This window comes from Silurus aristotelis (genome assembly GCF_946808225.1).
Source record: "Silurus aristotelis genome assembly, chromosome: 4".
In the NCBI taxonomy this organism is placed as follows: Eukaryota; Metazoa; Chordata; class Actinopteri; order Siluriformes; family Siluridae; genus Silurus; species Silurus aristotelis.
The window spans coordinates 13,986,220-14,014,094 of NC_139577.1; the positions used below are offsets into that span (position 1 = coordinate 13,986,220).

A 27,875-nucleotide genomic window follows, 5' to 3' on the forward strand; every position below is an offset into this window, starting at 1 on the left:
ATGACCCTACCTCCAATCCATGATTGATCAGCAACTTCATACTTATTACACTTTACTTTTCTGCCAATTATGTTCTTAGTTTATATAAAAAAAAATAGTTTAAATTCATTTTCTATTATTTATGATTTTATATGCTGTAATGCCACATTTTCATAGTATAATCTTTATTTAGCTTATCTTCAGTTATTTTCAGAATTTTGGTGATACTTGGCTTGAAAATAAATTAATTTGGGGCTTGGGCAGTTGCTTACAAAGTATTTGGGTTTTCATTTTTTTATTTTTGATGTTATATAGGTCTTAAATTTCATTTTTAATGGTTTTAAAAAAGTTTAAAAATTGACTTGGTGAAACCTGCAGAAACCCTGTTTTTTTTTTTTGTTTTTTTTTCTTTTATTTATGACTGATTTGTTTATCTTGTCTAGTTATTGTTGAATTACTTGTGAGGACACTCACTTGTTTTCTTTCTTTCTCTCTCTCTCTCTCTCTCTCTCTCTCTCTCTCTCTCTCTCTCTCTCTCTCTCTCTTTGTTCTGTTTTCTGTTGTCTTCTTGTTGTCTTCTGTTTTTCTGCCTCTCTCACTGGCAGACTGGAGGATTTCCCAACCTCCCCTACCAGCACAGCCAAGCAAGAGTTTCTGTACGTTTCCTAAGTTCCTCTGTATCTCTTGTCTGTTCCTCCCATAGCCATTCATACAGACATGACTTCATTGCTTAAATTTATTCTTGTCATGCCAGGGTTCTGAACTAGAATGGGGAAAAATGTATACCCCGCATAAGCTGGCTTCAAATAGAACATGGATTAGCATTTAACTGTAAAGGACAGGAACGAAAGAGAAATGTGAAATGTTGACTTTTTCAATTTAGAACAAGAGGGATTTTACTAATGTACTGTATATGTGTCTAGAAATACACAGGCTGTGACTTTGTTTTTATAAATCCTGTCTTGCAATGTAATGGTTATATTGTTTTGGGATTGGCATCACTTCATGTCAGCAAATGCATTTACTAAATATATGGTATGACTGTGTCTCTTCCACTCCAGATTTTCAAAACTGGGGCATTTGGGTGCAGGACTTATTTTGCATGTAATTTGGATTATGTTTTCCAGCAATGGATAATATTTTAATAGCGTTCCAATTGCTTGGTTAATCTATTACACTTTAGCTGAAGGAGAAATTGCATGGAATGTTTTAACCTTCACACTTGTTTTCATCATTCTGTACTAACCAATGATTTTCCATCACACCTCAGGGGACTGTGAATAAAACCTGCGTGTTCTCCCTGTGTCTTTTCTCATTTGCTTCATCATGGCCGGTTGTAATAACTCATACGTTTGTGGAAAGAAAAAAAAAGAAATAGATCTGTCTGTTAAGTTATACAAGCACTGGCTAAAAAAGTTTACCTTGCCAATCACTAATTATTGATGCTTTTGTTGTTTCAGGACTGTGGTGAAATGCAACATTGCTAAGTCTCAGGCTCTCTACAGCGCTCAGCGTGGGCTAAAAACCAATAATGCTGCTGTGTTTAAAGTGGGCGCCATCATGATCAATATCCCACAACACCCTGCCACACTACATAGCATGATGGTCCGCAGCTCGCACCAGCTCTCCAAGCAGATCTCAGACCTCATCCGACAACCTTCTAACCCGTGAGTTAAAAGCACTACGAAAACATTTACTTTCCCTCTGTGTTTCACCGCAGACTGTCTAGTAGGGGTGTAACGGTAAACAAAATTCACGTTTCGTTACGTACCTCGTTTTTTTTTTTTACGTTTAGAAGAAATGCAAAACATAAAATTATAAATCTAAAATCATAAAAATAATCAATCTAATTAATGCAATATATTTTTATTAGATTGATTCAATTGGGGCAAATTAAATAAATGAAATAAAATTAAATAAATGTAATTATTTTTAGCAGACTTTAACAAATGTCTTCATTCCTTCCATCCTTCACCCAATGGCACTGCATTTGAATTGCAAACCCCAGCCATTAAGGTTGCACAAGCCTTAGTGCCGGTCCCAAGCCCAGATAAATGGGGAGGGTTGCGTTAGGAAGGGCATCCAGCGTAAAAACATGTGCCAAATCAAACATGCGGTCCAAACAAGGTCCGCTGTGGCGACCCCTAACGGGAGAAGCCGAAAGAAAGTTTACTATTACTATAACCGATCCAAAAGCCCTGTAGCAAAAAAGTTTGACACGGACGCGTGTACCATTACACCCCTACTGTCTAGTCTAATTCATCAACTTTAATTATGTACATTATTATTAATTCTCTGCATCTTTGCTCTATATTTCATTATATGTCTAATACTAAATGTATTATATTGATTACAGGTTACCCCCAAATAGAGAGGACACACCCACTCCACAGCCATCTGATAAAGCTTCAAGTATTAACCAAACCCCAGTGGAGGCCACCGAGTATCCCCAGCTGCCTGAAGGACTGGAGAAGAAGCCAATTGTGCTGAAGTTCAGCGCTATGATCGATGGCATCATTATTGGTGCTGCCCTTCTGCCCTCGCTAAAGGCAGAGTACAAGATGGGCAGAATGAAAAGCCATGGGATGACTGGTATGAGCAATGCACAATGCCGTGTAGCGTAGACATATGAATGTTCTAAATGTATTACTGTTTTTAACACTTATTTAGGTTTGTTGCAAATTATATAGAGACAAAATATGAATGCGGTTCTGCTTTGGTTTGCAGGAGCGCAGACGAGGTTCACGTTTGAGCTTCCCAACCATAAGCTGTGTTTCCAGTCCAAATTGTCTCCAGTGGATGTGACTTCTGCGCCTCCATCAGCCAGCCTTACTCTGCCACCAGTCACTATGTCTGGAGAGTACATTATACAGGAGCATGAAGGTCACAGTGATACAGCTTGGGCCACTGATGACATGCCCACCCAATATGGCAGTTACCTTCAGGGCAACTACCTGCGCTGTGTGGCAGAGGTGAGTAATTTCGCTCTGAAAATGACCAGGTTTGGAAGGATGTCTATAATGAGTATATATCTGAGTCTTGCATTTTAAAATGCGTACGGGTAGTTATTAAGTTATGTGGAGATACGAGGTGGTATTGAAAAGATTCGAGACTAGCTCTGTTTACAAGATAGTGTGTAAACGTAGATAAATAAAGTACTATCACCTTCAAAATAGTCCCCTTGCACAGCAATACAGTGCTCCCAGTGTGCCTGCCACTTCAGAAATGTGTCCCGGAAGTCTTCGCACTGAATTTCCGTTATTGTGTCAAAACGGCAACCTTTGAGCCGGATCTTCATTTTCGGGAAGAGGGCAAAGTCCGCAGGAGCCTAAACCGGCGAATAGGGTATGTGTCGAAGTGAGACCATGCTGTTTCCGGCGAGAAACTCACGTGTGAAGAAAGCTCGGTGACACAGGACGATGTCTTTTGGCACACTGACTTGTGAATGTCGGTGCTCCCTGCGACTGTGCGTGCAGCCTTGTGCTGCCATCTGTTGGCGTGTTACGAAACTGGTCTTGAAATATTTTGATACCACCTCATATTTTGCACCATTCTTACGGTTCTGATTTACTTAGAATATGTGCATCACGTATGGTTCATCAATCACATAATATATTGTAGCAGTCAGTGATCAATGTTTCTCATCTGTCAGATCGGTTCATTTGAGCATAGCTTAACCACAGACCTGCTGAATCACCTGGTTTTCCTTCAGAGGGTTTTCATGAAGGAAGTCAACGAGGTCATCCAGAAAGTTTCAGGTACCGAGGAGTTAATCAAGTATAATCAGAAAAACCATAACGAATCATTGATTGTTGAATGAAATGTCAAATGTGGCCGCTAAACTTGTATTGTGTTTATTTTTCTCTGTGTGTGTGTGTGTGTGTGTGTGTGTGTGTGTGTGTGTGTGTGTGTGTGTGTGTGTGTGTGTGTGTGTGTGTGTGTGTGGTGTGTGTGTGTGTGTGTGTGGTGTGTGTGTGTGTGTGTGTGTGTGTGTGTGTGTGTGTGTGTGTGTGTGTGTGTGCGCGCGCGCGCGCGCAGGTGTTGAACAGCCCATTCCTTTGTGGAATGAACACGATTTGTCAACTGATGGAGACAAACCTAAGATCCTGCTCTATTCCCTCAATTTAATGTTTAAGGTACCTTACATATACTAAACCTTGTAGATCAATGAGTTTGTTCACTTTAAACCATTTATTTAGGACCAAAAAAGTGTCAACACGATCATGATGAACTACATAAAAGTATTTGTATGCACTCAGAGTGCATTATCAAGCAGATAAGGTTTGAGTAACCGTGCCTAATGTTTGACCAACCTAGGGAATCCAAATGACAGCCACAACTCCTTCCATGAGAGCTGTGCGCTTCGAGACTGGTTTGATCGAGCTGGAGCTGTCCAATCGGATTCAGTGCAAGTCAACGCCCACAGGAAGCAGCTACCTGAAGCTGTTTGGAAAATGCCAAGTGGATTTGAATCTTGCACTTGGACAAATTGTTAAACACCAGGTTCTCTTTCTTTTCTTCCCTCACACTGTTTCTCCAGATATGATTAATTAGTTTGATCATTGAACCCGGTTTACTGATTTCTTTGTCTTAGGTCTATGAGGAGGCAGGCTCCGATTTTCATCAGGTCGCATATTTCCGTACTCGGATTGGCCTGCGCAATGCTCTGCAGGAGGAGATCAGTGGATGCTCTGACAAAGAAGCTGTGCTTATCACACTTAATCGTCCAATAGTATTTGCTCAGCCAGTGGCATTTGACAGAGGTAACCCTCCCTATATTCTCTGAATCTTATATAATATTTCATAGTTCTACTCATTTCTGCAGGCTTTCCAATTGAGCATAAGAATGACTATTTGCTGCTGTATTTAAACAAAGCCAGAGTGTCACTGCACACTGTGTTTTTACTGTTTTTCTTTGTGGGTGCAGTTCTGTTAAATGTCCTCGGTTTGCTGAACATGTCTGATTGACTGTCGATCTGTGTACAAGTAGGTCACACAGAACAGCGGAAGCAGCCTTGTTCAATTTTCCAAGCCTCATTAACATGTCAAAGGATGACATTTAGTATCTCTTAGCTACATCACCTAAAGTCGGTCAAAAATTGGAATGCTGTAATGTTTTTGGAGACCTGTAGCTTAAATTAACTTTTTTTTATAATTGTGCGAAGCATCTTGAAAATACATATATTTTTAAAAGCACTTTCTAAATCAGGGGTTCCCAAACTACAACCTGCCCCCACATTTGAAACGGCCCTGATCAATGCCAGAGACATATTTTGAAAATTGGATTTTAAATACGTTTTACTGATATCATATTCGTGTTTGTAATAAAATTTCCTTTAGTTACTAAAAGAGGTCGAGGCACCGATAGCTGATTGTTGGAACTATCCATACTGATAAAATACATACTGTTAGATTTTCCGGCACAATAGTGGCCTCTAGAGGCGAATTACTGATGCTGCGCCCGCTTTGTTTTTACACGTGAGACTGCGCGCTGCACGAAGAGAGCGATATCATTTATTATATTTTATTCATTATAAAAAAAAAATGTAAGTAATGAATATATTTACATTTATTTTCTTTAGCACATTTTCAGGATTGAGTACTGGTATTTTTAATTTTTATTTTTGTAATAATATTTAGTACCATTTAAAGAAATATTGCTTGATTAATCGGTTATTAGCAAATGCGATCCAACCTAGCTATTGGTATGGGTGAAATCCACTATCGGTCGACCTCTAGTTATTAACATTGCCTAATTATTCGTTGGATTTACCCACCAACCGTATGCATAAGCAAGTCCATTTTTTCATCAGGTTTTTAAGAAGTAACACACATTTGTCGGTACAGTGCATAACAAAATAAACGAATTTAAAATAAAAATCATAATAAAATCTCCACAGTAATACTGGGAGTCACTACGACCCATGTAATGTTTTCGTTACAGATCGACCTGATCCATCTAAAGAAAGGATCATTTTTTCTGTGTGGCCCTCACAGAAAAAAAAATGTGGGACCCCTTTTCTAAATGATTGGACCAACGATTGCAATTTCTTTTGGTTTGTGTGTGTTTCAGCTGTGCTGTTCTGGTTAAACTATAAAGCGGCATATGATAACTGGAAGGAGCAGCGTCTGGCGCTAAACTCCGATATCCACATGGCCACTAAAGAAGTTGTTGACAAACTACCAGTGATTCAGCAGACTAGTGCCCAGGCATTCAGCACTCTCTTCCTGCAGCTGACGGTCAATGACTTGGGCATCTGCTTACCCATTACCAGCGCCTCACCGGTACCCAGAGACTCCATTCTTTATTTTTTATTTAGATTTAGTTCACAAAATGAACATATTTTTTATTACCGCTTGTCTCAATAAACCCTCTGTCCTTTAGGCTAATCACAGTTTGGATTTTGACACTGGCTCAGCCTTGGTCTTGACTATCGAAAGCACTCTGATCACAGCGTGTTCATCCGAGTCTCTGGTCAGTAAAGGTCACTTCAAAAACTTTTGCATCCGTTTCGCTGAGGGTTTCGAGACGTCTTGGGATGACTGGAAACCTGAAGTCAGAGGAGATCTGGTCATGAATGCCTGTGAGTAGTAATACAGCAATGCAGTGTAATGCAAATGCCTAGATGTGATTGAGCCCTGTGTTTTTTTTTTTTTTTTTTTTAAAGGTGTTGTTCCTGACGGCACATATGAGGTTTGCTCAAGAACTACAGGCCAAGCCTCTGCAGGTGGGCATAGGTGTGGTGATTGTGTATTTTTTCCAGCATTGTTTGCATTTAAGCTTTTCTAAAAGAAAACCATCTCCTGTGCAGAGAGCAACAGTGCAGGAACGTGGACACTAAACGTCCTGTGGAAGATGTGTGGGATAGATGTGCACATGGACCCCAATATTGGCAAGCGCCTCAACGCTCTGGGGAACACGCTCACCTCACTGACCGGCGAAGAGGATGCGGACGATATCGCAGACCTGAACTCGGAAAACATGGCTGACCTCTCAGACGAGGACGAGAGTGATGACATTTCCCCCACTATCCACATGGTTAGTCTCGTGGATGTTTCTCATATACTAGTCAATGCAAGTTGTTTTTGCGCTTCTGCCTCAAGAAATGGGAAACTGCGTTTCACTGCATTCGTTTTCAGTCCGCACTATTCACATGATGTTTGAATGCATTTATGTTTTTGTGAGAAGTGTGTTTTGGTCTAGCTGTGTGTGTGTGTTTGGCCATTGTTTACAGTGTGTGGAAGGGGATGCCAGCCCCAGACTGTCATTCAGGAAGCGGCTGGTGAACAGCATTCTGGGTCTTAACCCTACGCTGTCCCCTCTATCACCTTCGTCACCCACTGAGTATCGGGACGTTTCCTCTGCAAGCTCAATAACTCGTGCCAAGTCTAGGAGTGTTCGACTGCCTACTTCTGCCAGTGCTCAAAGAACTAGACACCCTAGACCCCTGTCATGGGGCTGTGTATGTACTATAGCGTTCTCAGCTGGCTGGCTTCCTCTCGGTTTCTCTTGACCTGTCTGACTTTGCATCTTTATCCCCTGCATCTGCGTTGAAGATTGTTTGAAAACTAAAATTAACATGATCAAAACATGGAATGATTAATTGTTTAAAATCATTTGATTCATTTAAAGTCGACATATTTTTTTTTCCCACACTTTGATTTTTAATCACTTTTAGCTCAATTATGTTTTCAAGTGAAATTGAATGGGCACTGTTGCAGGTGTCCAGACAGTGGAGCTGTAGGGGCAGGTTTGACTTTTCTGGATCTTCTTACTCTTGTCTGACATCTGACTTCTTGTCTGACCCAATCTTATTTTGGTACACCATTCCCACCAATCTTAGAAGGTCAAAAAGGGTATGCTTCAGTCTGATGGTGTGCTAATGGAGTATGTTTGAGCAGTCGTGTGTGTGTGTGTGTGTGTGTCTCTGTGTGTGGAGTGTGCCGAGGTTTTGATTTTAGTGCTATGGTATGATAAGTGTGACAAATGCTCCAGCATGCACCTTACTCGGAGCATTGTGTTCTATTCTGGGATTGTGGTTTTATTGAGGGTTCGCTTTTTATGCATGCATGCACGAGAAAGAGCAGCAGATTCTCTTTATTTTGTACTGACTTAAATATCGATCATCCTCTTATTTATCCAGGAGTCCATTGACCCACGCAGACAGGCTGTAACAGGTAATCAGATCATCGATGCTCGAGGACGGAAATTCACCAAGCGCCTGGTGGACATCAGAGAACTTAATGAGCAAGCTAAAGTCATTGACGACCTTAAGTAAGACGTCTACAGGATCAATACGTCAAACCCAACTAGTGATCTTGATGCTTGAATGAACATGCTCTGGCTTTCTCTCTGTAAGGAAACTGGGAGCAAGCGAGGGAACGATCAATCAGGAAATCCAGCGCTACCAACAGTTGGAATCGGTTGCAGTAAACGATATACGTCGGGACGTGCGCAAGAAACTCCGCCGGTCCAGCATGAGGGTAAGGACACCTTCATTAGCAGTTATTGCAGTTTGTTCAGTGTGTATGCGATCCCAGCAAATGAACAAATTTATTTGGTTTCAGGCCGCATCTCTGAAGGATAAATGGGGATTGGGATATAAGCCCAGTTACAACAGGTCAAAAAGCATCTCAGCTGCAGGTAGACCAGCCATAAAGAGGATCGAGAGGCAGAGGTACACACACTTTACTGTATTTAATATAACATGAACTTGAACTTTTTTGATCGTTTACTGCAGGGGTTCTCGAACTACGGCCCGTGGGCCATATACATGTTTTTTACTCCTCTCATATCTAAACTAGCATTTCACTTAGTTATTAATGGAGCCCGAGGCACCGATAGTTGATTGCTGGAACTAGCAGCAAAATTCTATACTGATTTCATACTTTTTTCCGGCTTCCGGTCCGCTGTCATTACGATAGTGGCCTGTAGAGGCGAATCACTGACGCCACGTGGTGCTTGTTTTTACACGCGAGACGGCACGCTGCCCGGAGAGCGCTATATTATATTTATTATTTATAATTTCTTCATTCTATCTGTTGGATTCACCCACCAGCCATATTCATAAGCAAGTAAATGTTTTGATTTCAATAACAGCAAATATGAAAAAAAAAAAAGTCATTATGATGGTAGTAATGTTTTTTTAATAGGCAATATATCTTTTGGAAAATTGTCACTCGTTTGTCTGTACGGTGCAGAACAAAAAAAATAAACTAATCTAGCATTAGGAGGCAAAAACAAATACATTTAAAATCACACTCCAGCCTATGTAATTTTCTGGGTACCCCTGATATATAGTATGTGGGTTTAGGAAAGAATAAATATTTGTCTGTCTCTTTTTTATTAGTTCCAGACTGGGTGACATGGAAGATTTGCCAGATATCAAGGTGGAAGCAGCATCACCAGGGCCAAGGGTTACCTTCAATATCGACACGGTAGTTTGTGTGTGTGTGTGTGTGTGTGTGAGAGCTCACAAGTGTGTATGTTATTAGTTATGTGTTTGTCATAGTTATGTGTGCTGAAAGAACATCTCCGTTTGCTTGATGTGCTCTTTGCACGTTTTATAATTAATATGTGAATCATTCCACTGTTTTTTTTTCATCCATTTCATATGTAGGTTTCACTTCTTTGTACACACATGCACATTTGTCTAACTCTTGTGATCAATTCTTTTTAATAATTTTGCAGTCCCCATTGCATATGTAATGTCCAGGGAGGTTCTTCTGTTTTTTTTTGGTCAGGACCTTTCCTTTACATGCGCACAAACATGCTTTTATTTATGTTTAAGATGAGTAACATGAACCTGGACACGCTACAAACGCCACTTCCACACCCCCAAAGTCCAGCCGACTCTGTTTTTAAGGTACTGCCTTGTTGTGGAAAACGCTTTATAACCGAATCTGCCAAAAACCCAATCAAAGATGTCTATAGAGTACAAATGGTACTGCAGCACACCTGGTCTTGCCTCTGGTTCACTTCTGCCTGACTTGTTACGACTGTGCAAAAATGAAACGCGTCTTCCTCCCACTCTCTCGAGCGTACACTCTCTCGAGCGCACAATGCTGGTGTCATTCTAATTCTTCTTTCGGGGTTGATCATGTCTTCTACATCTGGCGCATTGCTGCATTCTTTGATTTGACCATTTCTCTCTTTTTATCTGTCTGTCTTTTCATTGCTTCATCCCTCTCTCCTCCGTTGGGTTGCAAAAACTGCATGGATTTGGGAAAAGGACTATTCTCTGATACTAACCTGGTTATAAGAGGTCAACAGATTTAGTATAGTATTAGCTCTTATTAATATGGTCATACGGTGCTAAAACATGAATGTATGAGTGAGGAAAAAAATGCTTAAAAAAATAAAGCCTATGACCAATTACAAGCAGAACCATGTAGCTGGTTGTGTTCCCTCTCAGACAGGCCTAATGGCCACTTCCGTATAGAACAGCTTGGGGAGATTTTGCTGAATCAGTAAAAAGACTAACAAAATTCTTAGCCATCTTAGACTGTTAGATAGATGGATAGATAGAAATGGATGAGTAGATGCTCTGACTGTTGACTCTCACTGGTTGTTGAAGTTCCCGGAGGAGACAGAGATGGACTTGTTGTCTGTCACTGTTGACGGTCCACCATGCTCAGTGTTCAGTGCGCCCAACACACCCGAAGTCTTCTCACCCAGCATTCCCTTCCAGCCTGATGACAGTCGCCGTGACGACTTGTCCACCTCCTCGTCTGAAGACTCAGAAAAAGATGATGAGTTTGATCGCGAGAGAGCACAGAGCCTCCCTCGTCGGCCAGGGTGAGTATCTCATAGTTGAAATACATGTAACTAAATAAAATTTAGACATAAATAAATATATATTTAAAAAAAACTTAGTAAAAATAAACTCTCAGCACTATTGCCTGGAGTGTATTTTTGTATGTCTATAGCTATAAGGTTTTCTCATGAATAAAAAACCAGTGGTGGACAGTAGGGAAGTAAATGTAATTAGTTACTGTACTTAAATAGCTTTTTTTCTCGCATATCTGTACTGTACAGTACTTTATTTCCATTTGAGTAGACTTTAACTTCACTACATTTCAAAGTCAGATATCTTACATTTTACTCAAATGTATTTTGGTAAATCAGTTGTTCGTTCTTAATTATGAGTGCTTTTATTTACAAGCCACAAATCATGGTGTTTTGAACTTGTTTTATTGTCGCTTAGCAGCAACATACAGTTCAGCAGTTGAGAGAAAGAAATGATTGAAGAAACTCCTGACTTGAACTTGCCACATCACCTTTGGCCTTATGTGTGATTTCTTTTCTTTTTTTTTAGTATTTGAAAAGAAAGTTTTGGGCTCATGATAATTGTAATAAATATCAATCAGTGTTTGACTCATTAATATCATTCTATTAATAGATTGTTGTGCTTTTGTTGTGAACGTTGACTTTTACTGGAGTAATATTTGACTGAGTGTATCTCTACTTTTACTCAAGTACATGGTTTGTGTACTTTGTCCATCACTGATAGAAACTGTTTTCTCTATAATAGAAACTCTTTCTCATCACATAATAAATCTGCATCTGTGTTTCTCAGGACATCTCAGAGGAAGTCGTCGGCATTTGCGGCGCTGTTTAGCGAGAGGTGGCCGGCCAAGCCTACTCAGCGTGGAGCAGTGACTACGTCCACCGAGAGGAACATTGACTTCGAGCTTGACATACGTGTGGAGATCGACAGCGGCAAGTGTGTGTTACACCCTAGCACTCAGGTGCTAGAGCATGAGGATATTGCAATGCGAAGGTAAATTCGAATCAAATAATGCCGAGGGCACGTAGGGTTGGCTTCTGTTTTTTTAAGCACCTACCCTTCATCTGTCTAGAAGTTGTGATCGAAGCTCGCGTAGTTTGGATCAGGAATCTCCTCCAAAGAGGCGGAAACTGCAACCTAGTTTCACCTCCAGCTCCAGCATGCTGAATGCTAAGAGAGTGCCTTCCTCTCTTCAAGGCAAAAGCAGCGATATTGAGACCACCATCTTTTACATTCCTGGAGTGGATGTTAAGGTCGGCGCACACAGTACATAAATACTCTAATACAGACACTTACGACGCAAATGCTTCTTTTAACCAAGAATTAGATTTACATGTTCGTTTTGCCTTTGCCTGAATTCATCTTGAACGTTGTAGCTCATTAGACGTGAACCATGTCTTTTCAGCTGCATTACAACTCCAAGACCCTAAGGAGTGACTCACCCAACACCTCACGAGGCTCATCCTTACCCCGAACCTTCTCCAAAGAGTCCAAGCTGTATGGTATGAGAGACCTGCCTGGCCCTGTGGTCATGGCGCCTGGCAAGACTAACACACACCTGTCCCCTCCTCCCCCTCCTCCCCCTCCTCTCTCCTCAGGTATACAACTTTTCTGTTTTGTTTCTGTCTATGTGTGTGCACCTGGCTGGCCATGTGCATGTCCTCATGCCCAGCCTGTTTGCCTGGGGTATGGCAAGCCGCATAGTGTATTCATTCAGTTTATGGCTCTCCTTTACTGCTTTTCCCCCTTTATTTATTTATTTATTTATTTATTTATTTATTTATTTATTTATTTATTTATTTATTTACATAAACGTGGGTCATGTCCTCGACCAGTATGTGTTTGCTAGTGATGGAAAAATTCACCGATTCGCATCAGCATAAACGGTATTGATATAATGCATCGGTTATAATGCATATGATTATTAGAAGATGCGCTATATTTAAATTATTTCGTAAGTGACCAATAATTTGTGACCAATATTTGATATGTAGATTGATATTTTCCTCGTTAAACCATTTTTCAAGCGCGTTCTCTCAGCATTGCCGCTGCTACGTGAATATGACGCATCACACTACCGAGACGTGTCCTGGGAGTCACATAGAATACTGATTAACATGGCAGAGGTAGAGCTGGATCTTCCTGGAGACAGAACGGGAAAAGTACTTTTGGTGTTATTTCATTCTTTTTTCTTTTTTGCACTACAAAGAGCCTGTTTGTGAAAGGGGTCATGCATTAGAAGGCAGAAGGCTCTTAAGTAAAATGATGATTTGCTGTCTGTCTGAACCGAAGAATTAAAAGCGAACTGTCCGTACCTAATTGAACTGCATAGCATCATTTTTTCCATCGAATCACATTGTGTTGAATCGAATCGAAATCGGATCGCACTGCATGGTAATAGGGGTGAATCGTATCACGTTGCATCAGTAGCTGCTTCATATGTATCTTTTAATGTATCGTATCGTTGACTATGCACCGAGATGCGAATCGCATTGGGCTCAGTTATTGAGATATAAGCATCCTTAGTGTTTGTGTTCTGTGGTGTGTGTGTCTCAGTAAGGCATTAAATCTAATCCTCACTATTTCTGGATGAAATGGTACTGCTTTAGACGAAAGCTATATTTTGTCTAAATGAAAATGCATGGGATCCATACTTTGCCTGATATCATATTTTTTCAAATATCTGCTGGGTTTGGTCAGTTAAAGTGGCTAAATAATATTTAGTGACATTTGCCTTTCTCATTTTTTTTGGCATGTAGCATCAGTAGTTCTGTGCTCTATGTGCTCAGAGTGCATGTATGCTTTGAATCGCTTGGCTTCTGCTTTCATTTACCTTTATAACTGGATCTGTGGAAACAAAGCATAAATCTGCTTAATGGTGTGTGTGTGTGTTTGTGTGTTTATATAAAACATGCAGGCTTTTGCAAGTAATATGTTTCTATTAAAATTTCTTAATGTGTGTAGCTAAAGGCAAGGCAAGTGCTGGTACGAAGACTGCTAAGCTATATGCATGGGTGGCCCTGCAGACTCTTCCTGAGGAAATGGTTATTAGTCCTTGCTTGTTGGATTTCCTAGAAAAAGCACTGGAGACCATCCCCATTACTCCAGTGGGCAGGAACTATACAAGTACGTACATTGAAAAGTTTTAAAAATACACCTTATACTTAGTTTGTGTAAAAAAAATCTTGTTCGACTGTTAGAAAAATGCATACGTGATATTTTGTGTGGCTAGCGATGAGTGCACCAGAAGAAGATGTCAGTCATTTTGATTCCGTGGATCCACTGGAGGAGTCGCAAGTCTCTCTGGTGTCATCCTCCGCCTCTCCGTATTCCTCATTCCCTGTGGATGTGGTCGTCTACGTCAGAGTTCAGGTATATACAAGCAAAAAATATCGTTGCTTCGAAGAATTACACCTGGATATACCTAGTCATTTTTTATACAGTTGAATATGTATGTTCTTATTTAGCCCTCTCAGATCCGGTTCAGCTGTCTTCCTATGTCTCGAGTGGAGTGCATGCTGAAGCTGCCCTCTCTGGACCTTGTCTTCTCCTCAAATCGGGGTGAGCTGGAACTTCCTGGCCCCACCCATCCAGCTGACATGCAGCACACACCCTCCTCTACACCTCCTTCTGTGCACAGTAACCTCAGAGCACCTGGCAGCAAAGGTAGGAGAATCCAGCTGCTCTTTAATGGTGTTAGTAGATCTGTGTCGCTGTTTTCAATGTGAATTGTAACCATAGCAAATGCCTTTTATCAGGTCCATCCTTGGGGTTGGGTAGCCCTCTGGGGCGGACTCGACATAGCAGTAGCCAATCGGATTTGTCAGCCCCGGCCACTAACTCCTCTGGACTGAGCTTCACAGCATGCATGTCCGATTTCTCTCTCTTTGTGTTTCATCCGTACGGAGCTGGCAAACAGAAGTCTGCTGTGACGGGACTGTCACCTGGCCCAGGACCATTGGGTAAGCGACAAATATACATCGACATTGTTATATATTTTAAAAGACGGTGGAGTTGTTTTGCATTCAGGACCATTTGCTCGACTTCAAAATATAACTCCCGTGTTAGGAGCTGTAGAAGAGGAAAGCACATCTGTGACGGGCAGGAAGGATTCACTCTCAATTAACCTGGAGTTTGTTAAAGTCAGCCTGTCCAGGATGAGGCGTACTGGATATCCCGCCTTTTTTGACACGTCCATTTCCAGCAAAGCGGGCAAGATGGACACCACTCTCATTAATATTTCGGGTGCACACTGCTAACACCTTTCTATAAACTGTATTTAAAAATTGGTTACTCGGGGTGTAACGGTATCCACAGTTCGGTGCGTATCTCGGTTTCAAAGTCACGGTTCGGTTCTATTTCGGTATGGTTAAGGGTCAGTAATGCAAAGCATAAAATTGTTTGTCATTTTTTTATTTACTTTTTTTTATTGTCATTCATGAAGATTAACAGTTTACATTTCTTAAAACGGGTATAAATAAAATGCCTGCTTGGTTTAAATGAAACAAAAAAAATAATCGAATAAATATATATGTATATATATATCCATTTCACATTTTCGCTACGACACTGGGCTACTGGATCCGTCCCGGAAACACGATTTGTACTGCGCATGTGAGAAAACACTGGTTTATTTTGCTAAATTGATGACTTCCTGTTATTGCCAACATTTTTCTGACAGTCTACTCAATTTAATCAATATAATTAAAAAAAGTGTATTGCATTCATCCGATTTAGTTTGTTTTAATATTCTACATTTTATTTTTGCGAGTGCGGTGCAGAGACTGAACAAACTTGACACAGTATGTTTGTGAGGAAACACGGAAAACAAGAATTGCATTCGATACGCATGTGCACCAAAACCAAAGCCCTGTACCGAAACTGTTCTGTGTGCCGTTACACCCCGGTAAATTATTTTAGATATATATATATATATATATATATATATATATATATATATATATATATATATATATATATATATATATATATATATATATATATAATGTATAGGATATAGTATAATGATACTGTAAATAACTCTACATGGCCACCTATCTCTGAGATTTGAAAAAAGGGAATGTGTGTTTTTTTTATTTAGCGGTATGTGATATTGGCTCGGCTTCCTTTAAGTACGACATGAGACGACTTAGTGAGATCTTGGCTTTCCCGAGAGCCTGGTACCGTCGCAGCATTGCTAGGCGACTGTTCCTAGGAGATCAGACCATCATTCTACCAGGTCAGATATGAGGTCTCTTGCATTTTTGTTCGAAATGATACTAACCCAGTATTAGGTTGTTTTCTTTGTGTTTTACACGTCTTTCAACTCCTTGTGCATTTTAGCATCAGGCCCGGCCACTCCTGACTCAGCAGAGAGTGTAGCTCAGCACCTGTCTCCCGAATCCAGCCGGAAAGCCTACTGGAGGACTTGGGACAGCCAGTCAGCCCAGCACAACTCTTCTAGTGTATTTAATGATTCCACCGCTCCCAGCCACACCCACCTCAAATCCCCTGCTACAGGACGCTCCCGCAGTGTTTCTGACTCCTCCGCACCACGCAGAGGTACAGGGAAACATATGCTTCTGTACAGTGAAATCCACATATGGTGTATATATAGTATTTGGTTAACAATGCTGTGTTTTCCAGCAGACTCTGTAACCAAGACATCCACACCATCAGTCCGTAACAACAAGGCAACATCACAGCAAGGATCGCCATGGGAGACTCTGGTGGTGTTCGCCATCAACCTGAAACAGCTTACTGTTCAAATGAACATGAGCAACGTCATGGGAAACAACACGTACGATAACAGCTACATGATACGTTATACTTTAACGCACACTGTGTTCCATCACGAATGATGCAAATGCTGGGAATAAACAAGCAGCTTTGGGGTGGTGTGAACGAATTAAATGTTGGAACATTTTTTATCTCTTTATGATTGTGGAATATCCGTTAGTTTGCTAAAACAATTGTAAATGATCCTATAAACCAGCATTTTATATTTTTTCTTTTTTAAAGTTAAACCAAAAATGCTAATGCAGTGTTAAACAAAAATAACAAAACCCACCATCCAGGAAAAAGCTGCTAAATAATCAGTTCAACAATTAGGAATGTTTTAAAATAAATTTTCCAGCATTTGCCTAACCAGACCCTGTATAAACTGCTAGTTCAGACCACCACACACACACACACACACACACACACACACACACACACACACACACACACACACACACACACACTCACACCATAGGCATAATAAATACAACCGAATTGAAGTTTGTGGATGTGTGCAGCTGGACGACGAGTGGTTTGAAGAGTCACGGGCGTCTGTCGGTGGGCAGCAATAGAGATCGAGAGATCAGCATGGCTGTGGGATTGGGACGCTCCAAACTGGACTCCAAAGGAGGAGTGGTGGGAGGAAACATAGATGTCAACACACTTGAGATGGTCTGTAAGTACACACCTGAAGCACTCAACGAAGTTTAGAATTCCCTTCTCATTATTGTCTTATGTGAAACACAGATCCTATAAGCAATGCACGCTCTCATTTTCACATGAAACTATACTATATATTTTGTGTAATAATCAGTGGTGGACGAAATACACAAAGCATGTAGTTGAGTTACAGTAGAGATGCACTCTGTAAAATTTAAACGTTCCCTTGAGTAAAAGTACAAACGTATTTGCCTTTAAATGTACTTTAGTATCCAAAGTACTATGATTTATTATAATTATATTGTTCCTATTATAATTTTTGTCATTAGATTCTATTAATAAACTCAGTTTATGTGAAAAGACTCTGTTACTCTCAGCACAACAATCTATTAATAGAATGAGTCCAACACTGATTAATATTTATTACAATTATCATGATCCCAAAACCTTCTTTTCAACTACTTAAAGAAAATCACAGCAAATAAGACCACGGGTGTTGTGGCGAGTTCGAATCAGGAGTTTCTTCCATCATTTATTCGTCTCAAAATGTTCTGCCTGCTGTTAAACTGACGCTGAACTTAATTTTTTTACAGCCCATATTTCCGAACACCCCAACCAGCAGCCAAGCCATAAGATTCAGATCACCATGGGCTCAACAGAGGCTCGACTTGACTACATGGGCTCTAGTATCCTGATGGGGATCTTCAGTAATGCTGACCTGCAGCTGCAGGATGAGTGGAAGGTCAACCTTTGCACTGAGGCCAGCCAATCAGAGAAAAGGTAAGCTCTTAGCTGGGCAAACTAAAAGTACAAGGAATGGACGTCACTCCAGAATTCATTCTGGATGGGTGTGTAGAATTGTAGAGCCTCTATTGAATTAGAATGTATATTAGAGTCTAGGTTTATAGGAGGCATTGGATCAGGGCTAGCTCCACCCCCTGGATTTCTAGAGGTTCTGAAATGGACTATTATTTTAGTATAATGGACTAAAAATATAGACGTCACCAAAACGTCTGGATTTGTGGTTTCTCAGCACCGTATTATACATTAGTATTCAACGACTGCACACTGATGATAAATTAGTCATAGGTCACAAAAACAGTTTTACCATCATATGTGTGTGTCTCCTGCAGTGAGATCTTTTTGCATGGAGACCTGCAGTGGGATATTTTCCAGGTGATTATCTCTCGATCCACCACTCCTGATCTGATCAAGATCGGCATGAAGCTGCAAGAGTTTTTCACTCAGCAGTTTGACACAAGCAAGCGTGCCCTTTCCACCTGGGGTCCGGGGCCCTACCTGCCCCCCAAAACACCAATAGCTGCTGTCGACAAAGGAGCTGCTGAACTCTGTGAGTGGGATTTATTTTTTTTTTGTATATGATTCTTTTTCTTTCTTTTTTTTTTAGCTATACAGAGCGGATGTCAATTTTTAAATGAAGTCAACTAGCAACTTTATGATGCATTTAAGAACTGATATAAGTCTCCTTTTCTTTCACTTATTCTCAGATATGGATGCAGCTCATCATCGGCACTGGCCCGCTGTGCTCAAAATGGTGGCTGGCTGTCACATTTCGCTCTTCCATATGCCACTCCCGGAGGATGCTGTGCAGCTTGGGGGTTCAATGAGTCTCCATGGAAACCACATGACCCTAGCATGTTTCCATGGACCCAATTTCCGCTCCAAATCATGGGTCCTGTTCCACCTTGAGGAGCCCAACATTGCCTTCTGGACTGAAGCTCAGAAGATCTGGGAGGATGGTACCGAGACCTGCATAGGTGACAGAACACTGTCTATTGCTTTCTCTCTCTGTCTCTGTGTCTCTCTCTCTCTCTCTCTCTCTCTCTCTCTCTCTCTCTCTCTCTTTCTCTTTCTCTCTCTCTCTCTCACACACATACACTATGTCGCCAAAAGTATTGTGACACCTGACCTTTCCTGCCATATGTGTTTCTTCTCCAAGCTGTTACCACTATTCTGAAGGCACACAATTGTCTTTGGATTTTGCATTCACTTAAAACCCAAACCTGTTCCAGCATGACAATGGTCCTGTGCACAAAGTGGGCCCCATGAAGATATAGTTTACATGATTTGGAGAGGAAGATCTTGAGTGGCCTGCTATAGAGCGCTGAATTTTGACTCTACTGAACACCTTTGGGGTTGAATGTGAACACTGACTGCACCCCAGGACTCCTCAGCTCACCTACCTGAATTTACCAACACCATTATGGCTGATGAACACAAATGTCCACAAGCACACTCCAAAATGTAGTGGAACATCTTTCCAGAAGAGTGGAGCGAAATATAAGAGCAAATTGGAACTAAACTTCGAATGCCATGCTCAAAAAGCACATACAATACCCATGACCAGGTGTCCGCAAACTTTTGCCGATATAGTGTATATACGCTCACTCATTAGCTTTGTCGCTCTCGCACTCAGGCACCAGTGATGACTCCACCTATATTGTGCAGACTCTGGACTTTCACCTTGGACACAACACGATGGTGACCAAGCCATGCGGTGCACTGGAGAGTCCCATGGCAACCATCACTAAGGTAACTCGTCGTCGCCATGAGAACCCACCTCATGGAGTGGCCACGGTCAAGGAATGGTTCAACTACGTCACAGCTATGAGGAATGAAGGTAGAAACCTCTACACAGTTTTTATGATAACACTCACTCACCGAGAATTGGCGTAAGCAAAATAGTTTTAAAAAAAATAAACAGTCGACTGTATTTTATAGGCTGTTAGTTTAGATTGATTGTATTTTTTTAAGCATATCTTGAAATATCAGCTTTAAACTTAAGTAACCACAGTTTTAGCAGCTTGAAAGCCTTAAAGCGTTAGTCCAACTGCCTAATGTTGTGTATTTCCAACTTGTGCTAAAAGACAGGTTGGCCCTTTAAGGCTAAACCTCACAAGACCTTTGAAGGTCTGTTGTGGTATCTGGCACAAAGATGTTGCAGCTTTAAGTCCTGCAAGTCATAAGGGCCTCCATGGTTCAGACTTCTCCTCGATCCCGCTTGACCGCACATTCTCTGTCAGATAGCGATCTGAGGAATTTGGAGTCATGTTCCTCAAACAACTCCTTAGCATTTTTTTTCAGGAGTCCAAGCATATAAAGTCACTTCTACTAGGACATACTGTTGCCATGAAGGAATGTACTTGGACTGCAACTAAGATTAACTTCTTCTCATTTAATCCTGGTGCCATCTCCAGAATGATGTCATTTCACTTATACTATACCACTATACCAAGCAATTGCTCCATGATCTAGTTCTTATGCTCTCGTGGCCATTGTCGGGGTTTTGACGGTGGCCAGCATGGCATTTTGACTGGTCTGCATATGCAGCAAGCTATGATGCACTGTGTTCTGGCGCCTTTTTATCTTAGCCAGCATATCAGAGATTTATGATACAGTAGCTAATTTTAATTCACCGCTTGTGCTTTCTTGGACCACTTTCGTAGGTAATACCCACTGTAAAACACCATTTTGAAGATACTCGAACCAAAAAGCTACGCTTACCCATTTTTATGCTTTCAACACGTCAAATTTGAGAACTGACATGCACATGCTGCATAATGTACCCCACCCACTTGTATGTATGTATGTATGTATGTATGTATATGTGTGTGTAAAAAAAAAAAAAAAAAAAGAGATTGTACCCTCAAATATTTCTAAAAATATCTCCCTCTCACAGAGCTGAATTTGTTGCGGAATGTGGATGCAAATAACTCGGACAGCGGAGCTGCAGCTAAAAACGCCAGTCTGCTGAGCGGATTCCGTGGTTCCTCCAGCTACAACCACGAGACTGAGACCATATTTGCTCTGCCCAGGATGCAGCTTGACTTCAAATCTATCCATGTGCAGGACCCAGAGGAACCGTCCCTCAGCGGTATTGCCACTGCTTATTGCCTTTATCATCAATAATGAGCAAAATCTTGTGGTTGTGTTTAAGATTGTCCCTGAACTGTGTGTGTGTTTGTGTGTGTGTGTGTGTGTGTGTGTGTGTGTGTGTGTGTGTGTGTGTGTGTGTGTGTGTGTGTGTGTGTGTGTGTGTGTGTGTGTGTGTGTGTGTGTGTGTGTGTATATAGATCCTAGCAGTAAGCCCAAAGTGGAGTGCAGCGTGGTGACTGAATTCACCGATCACATCTGTGTTACCATGGACGCTGAGCTCATCATGTTCCTGCATGATCTGGTTTCTGCATACTTAAAAGAAAAAGAAAAAGGTGATGAATATTATATCGCCATTCAAATCTAAGAAATGCACACGATAGGCAGAGTTTACACTTTTGCTGTAGTATTTTTTTAGGGCTGTGTATCGACACGAATCCGGCGATGCAGTACGTATCGCAATACAGGGGTATACGATAATTTGCTCTACTCTATTCTATTTCTTATTTTAAGAATGGGATAGAATTTTAGGAAAGCCGAAGTTCATTAAGAACACACCACCATATGCAAACCTTAGCAATAATTAAAAAAAAATTTTTTTTAGCCAGAACACAGTGGGATCTAAAATTACACTGCTTACCCAAAACCCCTTAAACCTGCCCATACCATGAGACCTGTGCCAGCCTTACCCGTATCACACATCAGTGGTATCAAGTGTACCTTGAACCACATGAACACAATTACCACCATTGTATTTAACCTGATTATTATTTATTCGGTTTTATTTTTTAAACATAGTCCTTAAAGGCGCCTAATATAGAGTGGGGATGATGATTGATTGTATTATACAGGGTTATTCAAAAAGAATGAACCGATTTCATTACGCAATGATGTTTTATTAAGGAAAAGTAATACAAAGCTCCAGCCAAGTCACAAGTATTATACTCACAATCATCTTAGATAACTTCTTTTTCAAATGTTCACTGACTCATTCCATGACGATGTTTGGGAACTGAAGCAATGCGTCATGATATCGGTTCATTCTTTTTGAACAACACTGTATTATTAGTATTACTATTAGTATTAGGTTAGTAGTGATCGAAGCGCTAACTACAATTCTGGGGGGGCAAAAAAATAAAGAGTAAGAGAGACTATTTCTTCTATGAAGGTAGAGAATGCAGTCAGGCAAGGCAAGACTCGTGCAAGTGTAGTCCACTCTAACTTTAGGTTTGTGCTAGAGCTGCAACAACTAATCGATAAAAATCTATAATAATTGCTGATAATAATAGGCAGTCGTTGTCAACTTTGATTGCTAAAGTTACGGGTTAGCGGGACGGCAAAGTAACAGCCACGTGCGAAAATGGCGGACAGTACAGGGTCAACCGGCAGCAGAAACAAGTGTTCGTCCAAAGTCATCCAAGGCAGGGGAGCATTTTATATTAAACACAACAAAGAAACATGTACTTGGAAGTAATGCAAAGCGGTACTACAATGATAAGTGTGTGAAAAGAAAACACACTGGTGTCACAGATGAAGGTGAAACATCAGCACGGTGAGCAGAAACTGTAGAATCCTCATCATGTGAATATTGTGTAGTTTAATGAAGTGTTACAGTCGCACTGGATCTGTTTTGCCGTTGCACAGGTTGCGCAATCAGTTCGCTCACGACATGGTGACGGATTCAATTAAAACAGTGCGAACAAACACTAAATCTAAAAGCAGCAAATAACAGCAGCAGTAAACGATCATGTTTTTAGTCACTGTTGTGGTTTTCAGCGAAACATGATGCATTTGTACACCAATGGATTTTTTTCCGATTTTCACTGAAGTCTTTGTTTAATAATCTTTTTATAGCATTTGTCTACTACAACAGAAACTTATCTGTTTTCAAACATGATTTACTGCGGCTTTACTACGTTCAAATGCTGGTTTTTACTGTTTGTATATTAAATGTATGCATATATCATTTAATTATCATACAAAATTAAGTATATATTCTAGATGCTTATATATTCACAATAAACAAAATATCTGTTGTATTAAATGTTATATAGATTTTTTTTAAACATGGTTGTCAACTTGCCATCTGCAAAATACAATACAAATGTCGATTTACACAAATTGCTTCACCTTTCATACTCAAATGCTGATTTTGCAAGAATTTGTTCAAAGGAGAAATCCCCCATGCTCTGCTCAAAAAACCGCCACTATAAGCTTTAAAATCTCTAAATTAAAGATAGTTATTCTCAATATGTGGCTTTTGCATTTTTTTAATACACTGAATTTTGGTTTTATATAGTTATAATAAGCAAAACAAACAAACCTACATTGGAGTTTTTTTACCCGATTTATCAGGAAAAAAGTCATTAATTTATGATCAAAATAATCGTTAGTTGCAGCCCTAGTTTGTGCATGTATCGCTTTTCCTTATAAGTGTGTGACAGTATGTGCCTGGATGAGCGCCGGTGTTTTATCTAGTATTATGTCTATACCTGGTATTTTGACATTCTGAAATAATGAATATAGTCTCTAAGCTGCTCAGTTACATAAATGTTAGGCAAGTATTTAACTGTTGATGTGTGTGTGTGTGTGTGTGTGTGTGTGTGTGTGCGTGGCGCAGCCCTGTTTGCTCCCCGCATGTCCGCGTCTCGGCCGGGTCAGAAGAGCCCCACTGCGCAGCAGGAAAACGGCTCATCGGATAAGGAGAAGTGTAAAGAAGATGGAGTGAACTACACCACTGTGGACTGGAGAGAGTTCCTCTGCAACACCTGGCACCTCGAGCCCACGCTGCGGTAACTTAACACTGCTCGCTCTCACATCTTCTGATCTTTCTGCACTCACTCAACAGTGTGTGGCTATATGATATTTTTACATACGGTCAGGTCTGTAAATATTGGACACAGAGGAACGTAATTAAATGTAAATTAAATCTATAATATACCCTTCAGAATCCATTCTGCTGCTTTCGTCAGCAATCATCAATAAATAGCAACTTTACTGACAGCTGCGTACTGTACATGCCCACTCTATAAGATGAGGTGGGTGGGTATGCTTCAGATCATGAGCAGATCCTTCCCCTTTTTTTTTTTTTTTTTTTTTTTTTTTTTTTTTAAAACACTTGCATCATACCACTCTGGTACAATTCGTTCTTTGTTTCTGTTTATAGGATGTTGTCCCAGAACTCTAGAGTTTGTCAGAATCATAAAAAAAGCTTGTAATGTGTTTTTTTTTTTTCTCCGGTGATCAATACAGTGCTGTAATTCCTACATTGTTCATCTTTAATTCAAACTCTTACTGTAGTTAACATCAACAATAACACTCATTTTCTTCTGTGTCCTGATATTAATGGATCTGCGTGTTTATATTCAGGTTGAATTTGCACGTTGGTTAAGATTGTTTCATATTCTGTAGGTAGGGGAAATAAGAGAGTGCTATAAATATTGTAGAGACTCCAGGAAGCCTTCTTTTCCATCACTTTCTGCTGAAACCATAACATTTTAAAAGACGCATCACAGGATTTTGTAGCCTATTGAGTTCCTTGCACAGTTAAAGATCCTAGACATTGTTCATGTGAGCTATTGATAATCAATTGCAAACGTTATCTACGGGAGTCCTACGAGGCCATGCATTATTGCTTTTTACCCCTTTCGTTTTCACATGATCAACTCGATATCCATTTCCATGACGCCGCAATGATTCTCCCTCTAGAACATGCTCTTGTGCCAAATACACAGAAAAAAAAAGTATTGATTGTGAGGAATGTTCTCGATGCAACATCATGGATAATAATCATCTGTGGCAGCGGGGCCCGTGGTATAATAACCTTATGCCGGATACACCAAAATATTAAGTACTGATCAAGAGGAAACAATAACAATGTTTATGTCGAGAGCATGAGGGAACGAAAAAAAAAGAAGAAAGAAATATTAGAATGCATGGCCTCTTAGGACTTAATATCAGCTTCTGACATGTGGGTCTTGTGTAGGGTCTCTGGAGGAGGAAAGGGCAGTTATTATGTATATGTATATTTACATTATCAGTCACTTGTTTGTCTTTGAGAACTACAGCAATAAATCCGAGCACAGACGAAGATTAAACATGCACAGGCAAAGATCATCGCCTCAGCTTATGATTTAAAATTAAAGTGCATTTAGGTCGGCTTGCTTTCAGTATTATTATTATTATTATTATATAAATATATGCAGTTTTCCTGGATACCAATCTTCCTGTGTGAACACGAACTTAGTAGATAGTTGCATATAAACCTATTCAATAAATCAGGTCCATTGTAATGGGATCTTAAAAACGGCTGGGTTTCCTGTGAAGGCACTGAATTAACGCTGTAATTGGCGTCTGTATATTTCCAGGTTGATTTCGTGGACCGGCCGGAAGATCGATCCAGTGGGAGTGGACTACATCCTGCAGAAGCTCGGCTTCCATCATGCAAGAACTACAATTCCAAAGTGGCTTCAGAGAGGTGTGATGGACCCTCTGGATAAAGTTCTGTCTGTTCTCATTAAGAAACTGGGCAATGCACTGCAGGATGAGAAAGAGAAGAAAGGAGGAAGAGACAAAGAGGAACATTAATACACTTTCTTTAAAGGTTTCATTCCGCTTCCTTCTCTCTCTCTCTCTCTCTCTCTCTCTCTCTCTCTCTCTCTCTCTCTCTCTCTCTCTCTCTCTCTCTCTTTCATTCACACACACACACACACACACACACACACACACACACACACACACACACACATAAATGTGAAAGCTGGTCCGTTATCAATAAGCTTCTGTGAAACACTGGATTGAACACTAATGTACAGTGCACTCTTGTTCACATACACACTCACCGTAGTTGCTTGTGTGGCCCGAGTGTGAGACGATGCAAGTTGTCCTTGTATCTCATATAGATTTTGAACTTGCTGCTGAGAGCCAGATGGACTTTGTGACTTGGATCAAACGCACTTAAACATTCTAGTTTCATTAACACGTCACTAACATGGTGAGAACCATAAGTGTTTGATCTGAAGCTGTACAGTATAAATGCAACAAAAAAACAACAAAAAAAAAAGGGGGAATGCAGTGTCTTGCAGTGTTACTCCCACCCAAGCTTGTCTATAATTCCACTCGATTTTTATTATTTTTATATCATTTTAAAAGTCAGAGGACATGTGCCAAGTGTTCTTTCGCAGAATTTGTACTGCCTTTCACGTTGTGCGAGATCCAAGCGATATCATGTGTCCTTAAGCACATCGATTTATTTAAAAGTGACCAAACGTTTCCTGATCTGCATCAGGCTCCAATCAACTGCAACGGATCAAACGTGGAGTTGCATTTAAACAAAAAAAATAATGTGAATCTTTCTAATACTATGTCTGGTTTGTATTGACGTACACAGCCGAATATTTTAATACCTTTAATGTGCAATCATGACTCGTGTTAGGCCTGTGTGAAATTTTTAATGTATAGATGTGCAATAGACTACTGTATATATATATAAACACACGTGACCACGTCCGGTGGACTTTAACTGAATAAAACAATGTGATCGATTGCACGACTTTCGCTTCGTCATTTCGGCTTCACGCGACGTTATTACACATTTCACCTTTAAAATGACATCAGCGGAGCAAGTCCACACACTGCAGTGCACAAAACTACACCTTCCATCATGTAACTAGATTTTGTAGTGAGCTTGGTATGTACTTTAGATACCAAGTTACCATCCTACACACAATTTCTCATGTTTCACTGTACTATACTGTATAATGGGGACATACACCGACATTGACATTCTAACATTATGAGCGTTGAAGTGAATATCAACGATTATCTCTTTATCAAGGCACCTGTTCGTGGGTTGAATATATCAGGCAGCAAGTGAACATTTTGTCCTCAAAGTTGACGTGTTGGAAGCAGAAAAAATGGGCAAGCGTAAGGATTTGAGTTTGACGAGGGCCAAATTGTGATGTCTAGATCAGCGGTCCACGACCTTTTTTTTGCACCACTGACCGGTTTTATGTCGGACAATATTTTCACGGACCGGCCTTTAAGGTGTGGCGGATAAATACAACAAAATAAAATGATGGTATTTTCTAAATATAATAATAAACGCGAATCCACTGTGTTGTTTTTTGTTCGTTTTGCTCGCTTGGGGTTTGAATTTAGCGGTAATGTATTATGTGTTAGGGGCCTGGAGCACCTTTAAGAATGTAGAGGATGGAGGTAAGACGTGTGACCGAGGCCAAGCATCTTCACATGCATCTAGAGTGAGTCATAGACAGATGTGGTGGAGAGAATCCGGTCATTTTCCAAAATAAAACAGAATCAGATAATAAATGAAACAGTATTAATGTAAGTTATGTATTCTTTCTGTGCGGCTCGGTACCAATTGACCCACAGACCGGTGCCTGGGGACCATTGGTCTAGACGACTTGGTTAGAGCTTCTCCAAAACTGCAGCTCTTGTGGGGTTTTCCTGGTCTGAAGTGATCAGTATCTATTAAAAGTGGTTCAAGGAAGGAACAGTGGTGAACCGGCGACAGGGTGATGGACAGCTAAGGCTTATTGATGCAACTGTTTCTGGCAGCAAAAGGAGACCAACACTATATTAGGCAGCTTACAGGTTTTTTTTTTCCTCCGTTGTTTTGGAGCGTTTCTCAGATCAGAAATGAAATTCTCAAAACTACTCCACATCATGTCGTTACTTTCGCACATCTTTAAAGCAGTTTCTCGTTTCGTCGAACAAAATGCGAACAATACATTGGTACATTCATTTATT

General features: G+C 40.4%; 1 protein-coding gene across 25 annotated transcripts in view; it reads left to right on the forward strand.

Annotated features, from left to right (window-relative positions):
- kiaa1109 (KIAA1109) overlaps positions 1-26,648 on the forward strand; it is a 58,438-nt gene extending 31,790 nt beyond the window's left edge. Inside the window, exons 49-87 of one of the 25 annotated variants that reach the window (XM_083540176.1) lie at positions 585-635; positions 1,440-1,646; positions 2,336-2,571; positions 2,707-2,951; positions 3,632-3,737; positions 4,018-4,115; positions 4,297-4,482; positions 4,574-4,742; positions 6,053-6,264; positions 6,365-6,563; positions 6,648-6,707; positions 6,792-7,018; positions 7,215-7,442; positions 8,124-8,254; positions 8,340-8,463; positions 8,548-8,657; positions 9,330-9,417; positions 9,771-9,845; positions 10,557-10,777; positions 11,559-11,762; positions 11,842-12,022; positions 12,175-12,367; positions 13,734-13,895; positions 14,002-14,141; positions 14,237-14,435; positions 14,528-14,731; positions 14,838-15,014; positions 15,871-16,008; positions 16,113-16,331; positions 16,416-16,569; positions 17,069-17,226; positions 17,804-17,990; positions 18,344-18,561; positions 18,719-18,988; positions 19,648-19,851; positions 20,911-21,105; positions 21,305-21,439; positions 23,725-23,896; positions 25,472-26,648. In XM_083540176.1, the coding sequence (XP_083396302.1) occupies positions 585-635; positions 1,440-1,646; positions 2,336-2,571; positions 2,707-2,951; positions 3,632-3,737; positions 4,018-4,115; positions 4,297-4,482; positions 4,574-4,742; positions 6,053-6,264; positions 6,365-6,563; positions 6,648-6,707; positions 6,792-7,018; positions 7,215-7,442; positions 8,124-8,254; positions 8,340-8,463; positions 8,548-8,657; positions 9,330-9,417; positions 9,771-9,845; positions 10,557-10,777; positions 11,559-11,762; positions 11,842-12,022; positions 12,175-12,367; positions 13,734-13,895; positions 14,002-14,141; positions 14,237-14,435; positions 14,528-14,731; positions 14,838-15,014; positions 15,871-16,008; positions 16,113-16,331; positions 16,416-16,569; positions 17,069-17,226; positions 17,804-17,990; positions 18,344-18,561; positions 18,719-18,988; positions 19,648-19,851; positions 20,911-21,105; positions 21,305-21,439; positions 23,725-23,896; positions 25,472-25,691 (6,703 nt within the window). In that variant the 3' untranslated portion in view covers positions 25,692-26,648. The remainder of the gene's footprint in view (positions 1-584; positions 636-1,439; positions 1,647-2,335; positions 2,572-2,706; positions 2,952-3,631; positions 3,738-4,017; positions 4,116-4,296; positions 4,483-4,573; positions 4,743-6,052; positions 6,265-6,364; positions 6,564-6,647; positions 6,708-6,791; positions 7,019-7,214; positions 7,443-8,123; positions 8,255-8,339; positions 8,464-8,547; positions 8,658-9,329; positions 9,418-9,770; positions 9,846-10,556; positions 10,778-11,558; positions 11,763-11,841; positions 12,023-12,174; positions 12,368-13,733; positions 13,896-14,001; positions 14,142-14,236; positions 14,436-14,527; positions 14,732-14,837; positions 15,015-15,870; positions 16,009-16,112; positions 16,332-16,415; positions 16,570-17,068; positions 17,227-17,803; positions 17,991-18,343; positions 18,562-18,718; positions 18,989-19,647; positions 19,852-20,910; positions 21,106-21,304; positions 21,440-23,724; positions 23,897-25,471) is intronic. The other 24 variants (XM_083540187.1, XM_083540193.1, XM_083540195.1 and 21 more) reach the window with 24 other exon arrangements.
- The last annotated feature ends 1,227 nt before the right edge of the window (positions 26,649-27,875 follow it).